At 35.8% G+C, this 12748-nt stretch overlaps 1 protein-coding gene across 6 annotated transcripts in view; it reads left to right on the top strand.

The window, feature by feature from the left end:
• SMARCA2 (SWI/SNF related, matrix associated, actin dependent regulator of chromatin, subfamily a, member 2) overlaps nucleotides 1-12748 on the top strand; it is a 119502-nt gene that overhangs the window by 51492 nt on the left and 55262 nt on the right. For all 6 annotated transcript variants that reach the window (XM_058827106.1, XM_058827110.1, XM_058827109.1 and 3 more), the window contains 10 exons: nucleotides 424-554; nucleotides 746-806; nucleotides 2201-2301; nucleotides 2611-2758; nucleotides 4399-4562; nucleotides 6164-6230; nucleotides 6800-6910; nucleotides 8421-8663; nucleotides 8956-9069; nucleotides 11098-11205. In XM_058827106.1, coding sequence (XP_058683089.1) covers nucleotides 424-554; nucleotides 746-806; nucleotides 2201-2301; nucleotides 2611-2758; nucleotides 4399-4562; nucleotides 6164-6230; nucleotides 6800-6910; nucleotides 8421-8663; nucleotides 8956-9069; nucleotides 11098-11205 — 1248 coding nt within the window. The remainder of the gene's footprint in view (nucleotides 1-423; nucleotides 555-745; nucleotides 807-2200; nucleotides 2302-2610; nucleotides 2759-4398; nucleotides 4563-6163; nucleotides 6231-6799; nucleotides 6911-8420; nucleotides 8664-8955; nucleotides 9070-11097; nucleotides 11206-12748) is intronic.

Below are 12748 nucleotides of genomic sequence, written 5' to 3'. Positions count from 1 at the left end.
GGCCTTTATTTAGAAAGTTAACTGAATTGTATGATTCTTGTTTCTCAAATAAAAAAAAGGCCATTAGGTCATGGTATGTTTTTTTTCACAAATGTCTGTTGGTATAAATAACAGGATTAAATGCTTATAAGAATACATACCTTGTGTCTTGATTCACAAAAACCAAGAGCATATTCTTTTCCATGCTGTTCTTGTTGATTAACTTGGGATACTGGGATATATTTGTGGCTGTCGCATAGAATATGTTGCACACAGAAATACCGTGCCTCAGTGTTTGCTTAGTGGGAAGTGTGGCATCTAGTAACAAAACTTTACTGTTTGTTCAGAACTGGAATTTGGATAGTGCTGTTAGTTCTTTTTGTTATGTAATAGAAGCATGAAGTTCAGTTGCCTTGTGGTGTAAAATGTTGCTTGAATTTTTAGCCCATAGATGAGAGCAGTCAGATGAGTGACCTTCCAGTCAAAGTGACTCACACTGAAACAGGCAAAGTTCTTCTTGGACCAGAAGCACCCAAAGCAAGTCAGCTGGATGCTTGGCTGGAGATGAACCCTGGGTAAGTAGTTATTATACCAAGTAGACTTTTTTTTTCCTATCTGCATTGATACTTGTCATGTTATACTTCCTTTTTTGTTTACTGATTCTATTATTTTTTAAATTTATTGTATGTAAGCTGAGTAGATGTATTGAACCTATTACCTCCTCCTTTTAACTGTAATTCACCATATTTCTGTTGTTTTTGTACAGCTATGAAGTTGCTCCCAGATCAGATAGTGAAGATGAAAGTGGCTCTGAATATGAGGAGGAGGTATGTATCTTTAAAAAGAAATACTGTGACAATACAGTAAAAACAAGTACTTGCTTCGTATTTCATTTTCCCCTTCATTTCCCTTTGAAGAGAAGGGAAATGATAGCAGATGTGCAGGTGCTTTAAGACTAATACAAGCAGGAAAATTGAATGATTCTGTTATTCTTGATTTATAGCAGTTGTTCTTTATATACACTGTAAATGCCTAACTGGTATTTGTGGTTAAGAAGAGTAAATATTTCACTCTGATTATTAATAGTAATGAACCAGAGAATTAAGCAGGTTCCTGTTTTAAAATACAACTCAGAAAATGCTGGATTGTGGCTTTGTGCTGAATAAAATTAACATCTTCAAAGTTTATGCATTGAAGTTTTTATAGGCAAGAAAATAACATGGTTACTACTTATATATTAAGTTCATTAAAATGTTAGGGATTAAGCCAGGGATTTATGTTCAGGGTAGGCTTATTTGATTCAGGACTTGGATGGTGATTTAAATACTGTTATTACAAAAATTCTAAAAAATACTCTAATAATTAACTCACACAAAGATCTCAGCTTTTCAGGGTCAGTTTATTACATACTATGAATAATGAATGGTGATACTTGCATAGCGTTTTCAGATCAGTACTTTCTAAAGGAGAACAGAAGTGAGGCATAGAGAAGGACCATGTTCAATCCACAGCTGCATTGGTCTGCTGGTAGCAGAACTAGGTGTAGCACTCAGATCTCCTAAATTTAGCAGTGTTTACACTACTGGACCAAAGAACCACTGAAACTGATTGGACTGTATGATGTTATGGTGTGTCTTGGTAAGAATAATTTCTGGTAGTGTAATTCTACATGTCTGTTAGTATTAAGGTAGGAGAGAAGGGCCTGATACCTGTCAGATTTTAGAATCTCAGATTTTAAGTTGTTTGCTATTGGCTGCAACTTTAGCCAAAAGACAGGTTACTTCAAAAAGAGTAAAAATAACTTGTTTTAAAAAATTAAGAAACTAGAGGCCTAAATCAATAGTACTTGGCAGTTTTTAAAGCCTTAATGATTTATCACACATTGAGAATGCAATTTAAGAATAAACATGGTATTGGAATACTCTCCATGAATATGGTAGTCAGAGAAGGCCTTTGTAAAGTTAAATCATTAAAGGAGAAAATTATTTTTATTTCTAAGTATTATGACTTCCTGCTGGTTAATTTATGTCAAAAAATAATCATTTTGTTACACTGCAGTGCGATTTTGTTGCAGAATAGGTGTAAACTGAACCTTATGACTCAGATGCCTGTCATAAAGCACTGACCGTTGAAAGCTACCGGTACGACAATGCCATTTGAAGATATGACTGAGGAACACTTCCACTTCCCAGCACTTCTCTTCTTTTTCTGTATTCTGTAGGATGAGGAAGAAGAATCAAGCAAATTAGAAACAGATGAGAAGATACTCCTGGATCCTAACAGTGAGGAAGTTTCTGAGAAAGATGCAAAGCAAATCATTGAGTGAGTCTTCCTTAAGTGCTGTTTTTTAGGAACTATGAAAAAGTTCACAAGAGTAGCTTTCTCTAAATTGAAGTGATTTGTTGTATCTGGGATAAATATCTGCAGGAGAAGCAATATGATCATTTAATACTCTTTATAGTCTTTACTGTACTCTGTATAGTCTATACTCTTTATAGTCTTGCACCCTTTGGTCTAGTCACCTCACTCACAGCTGACGACTTGAACTGTTCCTTTAGATGTATCTATGTAAGCCATGGCAGAAAATACTTGTTTGTAGGAATTCACTCAAATTCCTTTTCTGCTTTCCAGGACAGCCAAACAAGATGTGGATGATGAATATAGCATGCAATATAGTGCTAGAGGGTCTCAGTCCTACTACACTGTTGCTCATGCAATCACCGAAAGGGTGGAAAAGCAGTCTTCCCTTCTTATTAATGGCACATTAAAACATTATCAGGTAAGAAATCATTAAAACAATAAAATACCTAGAACTTGGAATTATGCCCAACATTTCAGTGTGGTATTTCAAATGGCAAACTGAAAATTGGTTAAAAAAAATAAAAAGGCTCTAGTAGGTTACAATTTGGAAGCATGGACATAGCAATGACACCCATCACAGATAATGCTACATACATATTGCTTGAATAATACAAACTTTCTCTTCATTGTAGGTGAATAATATTTTGATTTTGGTATCCTTCTCTTTGACTTGTAATTTCATATTTTTACCATTTTAATTTGTGGTGGATTAACAGTGTTTTCCTTCTTCCAATAGTTTAAAGTTTAGAATGTTATTTTTTAATTAAGGTCCTAATATTTTGGGGAAGTGATAAAATTTGAAAATAAGAAAAAGGAGGTTGGTGTCACATGTTCTTCACAGACTTTAACTGGGTTTGGTAACTAAGAACTTTGATATTTTGATATAAGCTAGATTGACATGTAATTGAAAATGTCCTTGATGCATATTTTCTACACTTCTGCTGTCATACAACTTTCTAGTTAACTCCAACAACCTGCATCTTTTCTCTAGTCAGAGCAATGTGTGTGTATATATATATATATATATATATATATATATATATATATATCTCGACATAAAGAATAATGACGCAGACAAGATAGCTTTCCTCTACTCGATTCTGAAGCGACTTTGTACATGGGCCATACAGTGACACTACAGATTCCAGTTAGCTCTGGATGACTTAAAAGTAAATATGAATCTGTCCACATGTATGTAAAGCCAGTATATTGGCATTATTATTTTGGATACTCTCTTGCAGAGAGAACAGATGATTACTTCAGGAGTGTATTGTAGAGTTTTCCCTCTGAACTTTCTCAGGCCACCTAATTTCCATTTGGTGTGTCTCTCCATGCATGAGACACACCAAAACTCTGGATATGAGAAGCAGAAACTTCACATGTCCATCAGTACTGTGATACACACATGTTGGATATCTGCCTGACAATTGAATAGTGCTTTCTAGCAGTATTCCTTGGAGTATGAAATTCTGTTATATAGACATTGCTAAGCTACAGAACTTTGGCTTCCTTGCAGCCCTGGAATTTTATACACAATGCATATTTGGACAAAGGTGGCCTACTCTGATGTGGAGTTTTAGATGGCAGATACTAAGTGGACTCGTGCTACAAGAGCTTTAGCATAGCAGTGATACAGTTAGCAAGTGTGAGGCTTACGTGTTTGGTGCAGTTTGGACAAGTTTGGTTTTGAAAGATTTTAATCGATACAAGCAATTCTCATGAAATACACACAGAAAGTTTTAGAATTTGAGAGTGTTGAAATTGAAGAACCAATACCTACAGTGGTGTTTCTCAGCCTTACTATGAGTGCCTCTGTTGCTTTGTGTGCGGTAGAAAAACCTTTCTACATGAAATCTGACTTCATCTTACAGAGTGTTTTAAGCAGGAATGATGATTTCCATGTAAAGATACGCAGGGGTCCCCATGCATATAGTATTACTAAAGGAAGTCCAGCTTGTGAGTAGACAGGGACATCAGAACATTAGTTCCATACTGCTGATTTATTATTAATTCATTTTGTGGGTTTTAAATAACTAAGACTCTTACTCTTTGTTTCAGCTCCAAGGACTGGAATGGATGGTTTCTCTCTATAATAACAATCTGAATGGAATTTTAGCAGATGAAATGGGACTAGGAAAGACAATACAGACTATTGCTCTCATCACTTACCTAATGGAGCACAAAAGACTCAATGGCCCCTATCTCATCATTGTTCCCTTGTCGTAAGTAACAGGTCTCATTCTGGCATTGTTGTTCTAAGCATGGCAGATTGGTTTATTTGGAGCACAGCACACTGGCAAAACCAGAAAGCTGGTAAAACACTTGATGCTATTAATTTTGGCAAACTGTACTGAATTTACTGCAATTCATGGTTAAGCCAAAAGAGGGGGATGTTTTTTCTTTCCTATTTCATGCATGCACTTCACCTTTCAGCTTTTAACTCTGATATTAAAAATATGCTGCTTAATTCTTTAAGCAGCTGGTGCCTCATCTGATATCATGCAAGCATGCTTTAATGAGGTTGAACTTTTAATTACTGTGTAGGTAGCCCTGCATATATGTAGCCTTGATTTATAAACACACTATTGTCAGGTGTGCAGATTATGATTGTTTATTGTGCTGCCTCCCTTTTTGCTTTTCCTTAGCTTTCCATAATGCTGCTTATTTTATAAATTTATTTTAATATATTTTCCTTTCTCCAAAGGTCAGGTGTGGGTTTTAGTGGCTCGAATGGAAAATATCAGTCATTGTGGAACTCTTATAGGATGTTGAGGATTTTTATGTGTAATTGACTTGATTGATGTTGAGAGGATCCCTGGTAATTTCATTAGCTAATTTGTCCACCAACTGTACTGAGCATGAAAATTTTTTCTAGAATTAGGATAAATTTGATTTGTGGTCATCTCTTGATTTCTTTTGAGGTGTCCTGTCTTCTGGCTGTGCTGCAGTGGTAACTGAATAACTATCAGGCATGCCTTATTGTATGAATACAAGTTATAAACTTAGTTTGAAAAGAAACACCTGAGAGAAGGTCTACGAAAGAAAAATAGGGGGAGTGTTATTAATGTTAATTTTCATGTGGGCACAGTAAAAATCTGATTTCTTTTAAGTTCTGTAGTGTTGTTTTTTTTAAAGTGAGAGGTGCTGAAAGTTCTTTTTTGTATATATACATTTTAAAAGCTGCCTTTCTCTGCCTTTTATGCATTGCTAGTATTGCTGCCATCACTGGTCCACTAAGAAGGGAAAAAAGAAAGCAAGCTGAAAAACCTCAAGGTTACTTTTGACTGTTGTCTCATGATAGCAATTAGCTTCACTATAGCAACTTTTTTATTGGGATGAAACAACAGAAACAGATCCTCACAGTGGCAGTGGTGGCACTACGAGTAGTTCTGCTCAAGTAGAGCACAGACAAAGTCATTATCAGTTTCACTGGGCTGCATTTGAAAAGCTGCAATGACCATTTTTGGATGATAAGTCTAGTATAGAAGAACTTACAAATCTATTTTTTGTCCAGAAATACTTTTCTTATCGTTAATGTATTCCAAAGTATAAAGGTGCATGTAAAACACTACTTTTACGGGTTTCAAAAAGGGCCCTGAATATAAGCTGAATGAGTGTTTCACACATTCTTCTCTGGTTACTTCCCTCTGAGATGCTTGTATTTTATTGCAGTATATGAAGTGCGTTTTTAAAATATGTTGCTATTTTTGGGGGTTGATTACATAAAATGTGTTGAAAAGCTGGCAACCACTTGGAAACATTTATAAAGTTTGATCCACAGATGATGAAACATGTTACTTTTTCTCTATAATCTCTATGATAGGACTTTATCCAATTGGACATACGAATTTGACAAATGGGCTCCTTCTGTGGTGAAGATATCTTACAAGGTTTGATTTGCTTTTTATATGACTGTAGAATTGAAGGAATGAGAAGTAGAGACAGTTTTTCCTCTGTCTCTGCAAGCCTTTAAACTATCTGCTCATCAGGTTTTGTTATGCGTATCAGGTACTAAGCAGTATGAGTTAATCGTACTAAGAAGGCTGTCATAAACTGTGAAAGACTGTAGAAGTAAGACAACTGTAAATCATTGTACAAAATGCAGAATAAAATTGTAAATTATCACATTTGGAAAGCTTCTGCTGAGAGTTAGGAATCGTAACTACCTAACATTTTATTCCTAGCTAAATACTTTCTTGTGTGGCTACTGAGTATTGCTAAAGCCAAGCAATTTGTAGGGAGACCAGACCACTGGCTTTATATTTCCATGAATTCCATAAGCAGCTTTACAGCCTAGCAGCAATTTAGGGAAAGTGCTCTGAGAAGGTCTGGAATTATATCAATGTATTACAGTATGGTAGGATTGCAGGTTCATGTGGTTGCTTATTGTCTGCTCATTCATAAAAACAATGTTTCTTCTTCGTCAAAGAATAACAACTCACACACGTCTCTCTTTTAGGGTACACCTGCAATGCGCCGCTCACTTGTTCCTCAGCTTCGAAGTGGAAAATTTAATGTTCTTTTAACTACTTATGAGTACATAATAAAGGACAAACATATCCTTGCTAAGGTAATTTGAAATATTATCTCTTTACAACAAGACCCAGACCTTCAAATGGTGCATACCACAAAACAGATTTTTGTTTTATAGGCAAATTCTCAGTTGTTTCATCCTTCAATAGAAGTTAACCCTTTGATTTACATTCCTGTTCCTCGGTTTATGATTGAACTACTCAGTCACAGCTCTTCCTTATGTAAACACTAGGATTTTCCTTAATGTGGTCAGGGGACTAATTCCTTTGTGCAGTTCTGTAATTCTGTCTGTACTATATACCTGCCTGTCCTTGGAAGAACATGTCTGTTTTCACCTCTGTGTAATACTTAGCCTAATCTGTGTCAGTGACTTTTAACTTTTTCTGTTATTTCTGTTCTGGAGCTCACACTTATTAGGGCCCTTCCAGCTACATAGTCACTTTTCCCTACATAGCTAAATAGTTTCCTATTTCATGAATTTGGTATCTAGACTAAAGAGTCTACACATTGCAGTTCTTAGGGGCTCACTGTCTCTCTACAGCTGGATATCAAATATAATGAATTTAAAAAAACTGTACTGTGAAGCATGTCCATGTGCATACAAAGCAGAGGTATATTGCTATACCGAGAAACCACATTGGTCCTCCTGTGGTTTTGTTGTTCATTTTCACTTCATCTATTACATACTGCATTTGCTGCATTTTACTTGCTTGTCCTCTAATAAAAAGGCAGTGCATTTTCCTAGCATCATTCTGAATGCTTAGAAATAGCTTGAGACTACATAATGTACCTTTTCCTTTATTTTTTGCACTCTTTCTGAAAGATAGGAAGGATAGCACTATGCCACTCATCCTGTCCTGGGAGAAGGAAATAGGTAGCATCTGTAAAAGTACAAATGCAGGTTTTCCTAGTCATATGGTCAGTGTGGCACTTGTGTTGAGTGTCCATGATGTAGTATGGGTGGTAGCAGAGAGCTGGAACAACAGCTTTCAACATCTGTTGTGACTGCATTTAAGATTTCGTATTAAAAAAATAGAAACTTTAGTTGAAAATTCAGTAACTGAGATGATTTTAATTATGCTGCTTTCTTCTCAAGTAAAAACATAGGACCAGCTGAAGCAAAATAAAATTCAGGGTTGCTGTTGTTTTTGAGCATACTTTATCTGAAAATACTTTTGGTCTACTGTCAAGGTTACTGTTGCAGACAGATTTATTTGCAGTTTATGTGGTTTCTTTCTTCCACTGTGAATCATATTCTGACCTTGAGAGCCAGTCATTCTAATCTCTTTCCCAGAAATGGAAGGACACTGCTGTTAGCTGTTTCAGTTCCAGTCAGAATTCAACATCAGGTTGAGCGTACCTAGTGTTTGTCTCTGTGTTTGTTGCCAGCAAGGACACTGATAGTTGCTTGATGTTTAATTTGGCTTTCCTCAAGGTTGAGACTGATGGGTGTGTCAGGCTTTAAGTATTTTTGTTCTATACTTGTTGGGAGGAACTTGACAAAATCTGGCCTGTTCTAACTTTGCCAACTTTTCTTTTTCTTTCAGATTCGGTGGAAGTACATGATAGTAGATGAGGGCCATAGGATGAAGAACCATCACTGCAAGCTGACTCAGGTCTTGAATACTCACTATGTGGCCCCTCGGCGAATTCTGCTGACTGGGACTCCTTTGCAGAACAAATTGCCTGAACTTTGGGCTCTTCTCAATTTCCTTCTTCCAACCATTTTCAAGAGCTGCAGCACCTTTGAACAGTGGTTCAATGCTCCATTTGCCATGACTGGAGAAAGGGTACTGTGGCAGTGTTTTTTTTTAAATATCTGAAATAAACCACTTTGATAAAAGCAGAAGAGAACCTACACAGAAGGGATTAGTGTTTGAACCTGCACTGGTACTTGGGGATTTAACAGAAATAAAAGACTCCTTTTTTATAGTTTCAATGTTTAAAGTGTACTTTTTGACTCTGAGTCAGTTTAGTTGTAAGATGCAAATAATTATTGCAGATTCTTAACTTTCCATGTGAGAGAAGACATTACCAAATATATTTGAACTTCCTTGTAGTGACTATTATAAACTTCTTCAGGTGGACTTAAATGAGGAAGAAACTATTCTGATCATCCGTCGTCTCCATAAAGTGCTTCGGCCCTTCTTGCTGAGAAGACTGAAGAAGGAGGTTGAGTCTCAGCTGCCAGAAAAGGTACGCAATGAGAGGAGTTTTGGAAGGAGATTGATTAATATTCTGTCTAAGCATTAACTAATGTCCCGTTTTCAGATTTATTTTGCAGAAGAGGACTTCTTTAGTGTTTGTTTATACCTCTTCAGAGAGAGCTGGCCACTGAGGAAGCCTGATTACCTGAAGTGTCTGAATTCTCAGGATTCCTCACCAGCCTTAAATGCCTTTGTTGTAGCCACTGTGAGATAGGCAACTTCTTTGCATTAGAGTCTGGTTTGAATTTGTAAGTCAGCCATACACTGAGGATAAAATTCTGTCCTGTACCATCCTCATTACACTGGGTTGAAGTTAGTTCACTGAAATTTCCGAAGGACTACTGCACTTTATAAAGCTGGCACAATTTGGTCCTCTATTATCATTCCAGGAGTTGTGTGAAGTGTCTTGTTGAAATTGCACAAATATTTTTAACTAGTGGCATTTTAATTCAGAACATAAAATTATTTTCTGCTTTCAAAGGTAAAGGTTTTTATTTCTGGGTAACTCATCTTGTCCCACTATGTCCTCCTCTGTAATTCTACATCCCTCTTCCCAAAATAGCAACAACAACTAAAATTTGAAAAAAGTAACTTTGAAGGTGTGATAAGGATAAGCTGGTTTTAAGGTAAACTGGATTAAAACCATACCAAACTGAACTATTTGTAAAATGTGTTATGAACCGACTAGCTAAATGAATGAAGAACTCTGTATAGATGCTTAGAGACAATACAAAGTAAGGCATTTTGAAGTTATTTTTCATCTTTATAATCATGTCAGCACTACTACTGTTGCAAATTTCTCTTCCTTCAAATGTCAAATTCTCAGTGCCCTCAGAAGCATTTATTTGAGAATAAAATATGCTTGTATTTGAAAACAATACTGAAATCAAGCCACTGTATTTGATAAATCAAATAATAGGCATTGCAGAGGAAAAATTTTCAAGCTGCATACTCATACACACTCATACTCAGAACACCATGTTTCTTTTTGTTGCCATTATCTTGAAAAAAGGAGTTTATCTAGCCATGAGGATTGAACTTGGGGACCGAAGGCTGCTTATCAGGTTCATTTGCTCTTGCAAATATTGGTGAAGAAGCCATTGAAGAAAGTCACTTCTCTTCATGAAGTTAATACTCCTGTCTTCCTGAGAAGAAAATAACTTGTTAATTTTCTTCTGGTTTATTTATTCAGCATTAGGAATATATGCATTGTCTTTTTTTCACACCTTGAAAGGTTTCTAGCTACTAGGATGGTTATGTTACAGCTTTTATTTGACATAATTTACTAAAATCATAGTGATTATAATCTGTACAATGGGCAATAGAAAAAAACACATAAAATTGGTGTGTGAAGTCTTTTTGTTACCGTTTTAAAATCTATTATGCAGTTAAAAACTAAATGTAGTTTTACAAAGCTGAACAAGTCAGGCTGAATGTAGGAGTCATACGGTACTGTATTAATTCCCTGTGTTTTAATGGATGTTGACAAAATGGTGTATTTCTGTGACAGTCTAGATAAACATGCCTGTTAAACTCTGTGAGGGATTCTTAATTGCTAGATATACAGCGATGATATTTTCTGATGCTTTGCTGGTTATTTTTATAATACTTAACAGACTCAATAAGTGCCATTGGTTATTAAACATAAAATACTTCTTCAGTTACAAGTTAAAGATAAAATTAATTTTAAATTATTTTTTAGATTTTAAAACTTAACAGAGTGAGAAATAAAGTAAGTTTGGTAATCCTGCAGTTGCATCCTTAGGATCCAACTGTCTCACTGCAGCTGTGACTCATGGATAGCCCTTTTGAGGTACTCATTTCTGTGCTTGCAGTTGGATTGCTGGTCATTGAAACTTTATGTGGTGTTGTGGTACAGGTAAGGTGTTATGGTACAGATAAAAGATTAGTAGTAGTTTTTTTTTTATTAGTTTTAGAATGGCAAGAACCTGCAGTTAGATCCTTCTAACATTATTATGTCAGTGTGTTTATGATTTTTGGGGTTTTTTTATACCAGGTGGAATATGTGATCAAATGTGACATGTCAGCTCTTCAAAAGATCCTGTACCGTCACATGCAAGCCAAGGGAATCCTTCTCACAGATGGTTCCGAAAAGGACAAGAAGGTACAAAAGAAAGACTATGAAGGAAATCATATATTATGACTAAATCTGTTAACAATATGATTTCTGTTTTATAAAATTAATGTGTAGACTCTTACTGCAGGTATCTCTCATTGGAAGAGAAATTTCAGTCATACCTTTCAGTTACAAGACTGCAGCTATTCACAGGAGAAGATACTGCTTGTATTCAATACAGTTGTGGTGCCTTTCTGCAAACAGGCCCTGTTTGAGAGAAAACTGCATTTTCCTTGGCTGAGCTTAGTTCAATAATATATCTGAATAATTGTGATTGTGGCAGTGGTGGCTACAGAAGGTCATTTATCTTGTCTTTCAGAGCTATGAGTTAAGTCTTGTTTCAGTCAGTTAGGACTGTATACTTGCATTCATCCTTACAACATCTGTTGGTGACAAAACTCTTTAAGAGATCAATAACATTCAAAGTCATATCTCAGATTTAGACTTTGTATTAGTAAATGCTGATTATGCTGTCATGGGGTTGATCCAGTCAATACAGAGTAAAGAAATTGCCATTCATCAACTTTCCACATGATAACAAATTTGAAATATTGCAGTAAAAGTGAAATACTTTCAACAGACACTGCAGAATATCTAGAATGTAAGAGTTTCAGTTTGCACCCTCTTGTGTGTATATTGCTGATGCAGTGCACATACAATCTTTCCATAATCCTTTTTCATGTTGCATTGGTACTATAGGTGATTTTTCTATTCAGTATCTTATCTTACCTTTCTAGTTTGTTGCAGTCAAATTGTTTTCTTTACTGATGCTTAATTAAACTCCAGAAAAAGGGTTCTTTTTCACTGAATACTGAAATGCATCTTCATAGTCTGAACACTTTTTAGACATTAATTCATGTTCCTCAGTTGTATTTTTAATGCAGTTTTGCAGTTTGATGTCTTTGTATTTGTCCTAAAAATTTCATTTTGTATCACAGTTTTCTACTTCCTTTTCTGGTCTTTCTTTCATCTGCTCAGATGCTTTTGTGCATTTTGTCCTACCTGTTTCTCTAACTGATTAACCAGTCAAAATTGCCTTTTCTGTCTTCTGAACACTTCCCTTGCTTCCTCTCTCCCCAAGGAGCTAAAACTTTTCTGTTTGTGCGACCCTCTCTTAACTAGTTTTTATCTTTAAATGTCAAATTAAGCTCTCCTATCACTGCTACCTGTTGTCAGCAGAGGAAAGTGGTTATTAAGACTGCTTGGCTTCCATGGTCAAACAACTATTGTGTTAGGAAAAAATCTTGTCTTTCTGCAGCTCTGGCCTGGACCCAGCTGAGATAAGAGACAACTCGCGCAGATGGAAAGCTCTAGGAAATTATTTTTATAACAAATATGAACTGCTTTTTTGGGAAAATCAGGGACAATCTTGGAAAGAGCAAAACAAGGTTTTAAATACATGAAGTGCCCACTTCAAATGGATAATCTGTTCTCTAGCTAAAAGTTATGATTTCAGTGTACTTCCCAGAAAAGACTGGAGTAATGCTAATATATATTATAATTAAGTACTGTATTTTCCCCTAGTTTACAG

The sequence above is a fragment of the Poecile atricapillus genome, chromosome Z (genome assembly GCF_030490865.1).
Source record: "Poecile atricapillus isolate bPoeAtr1 chromosome Z, bPoeAtr1.hap1, whole genome shotgun sequence".
Classification (NCBI taxonomy): domain Eukaryota; kingdom Metazoa; phylum Chordata; class Aves; order Passeriformes; family Paridae; genus Poecile; species Poecile atricapillus.
Note: the sequence above shows the minus strand (reverse complement) of the source record. Positions and strands in the feature narration are given on the sequence as shown.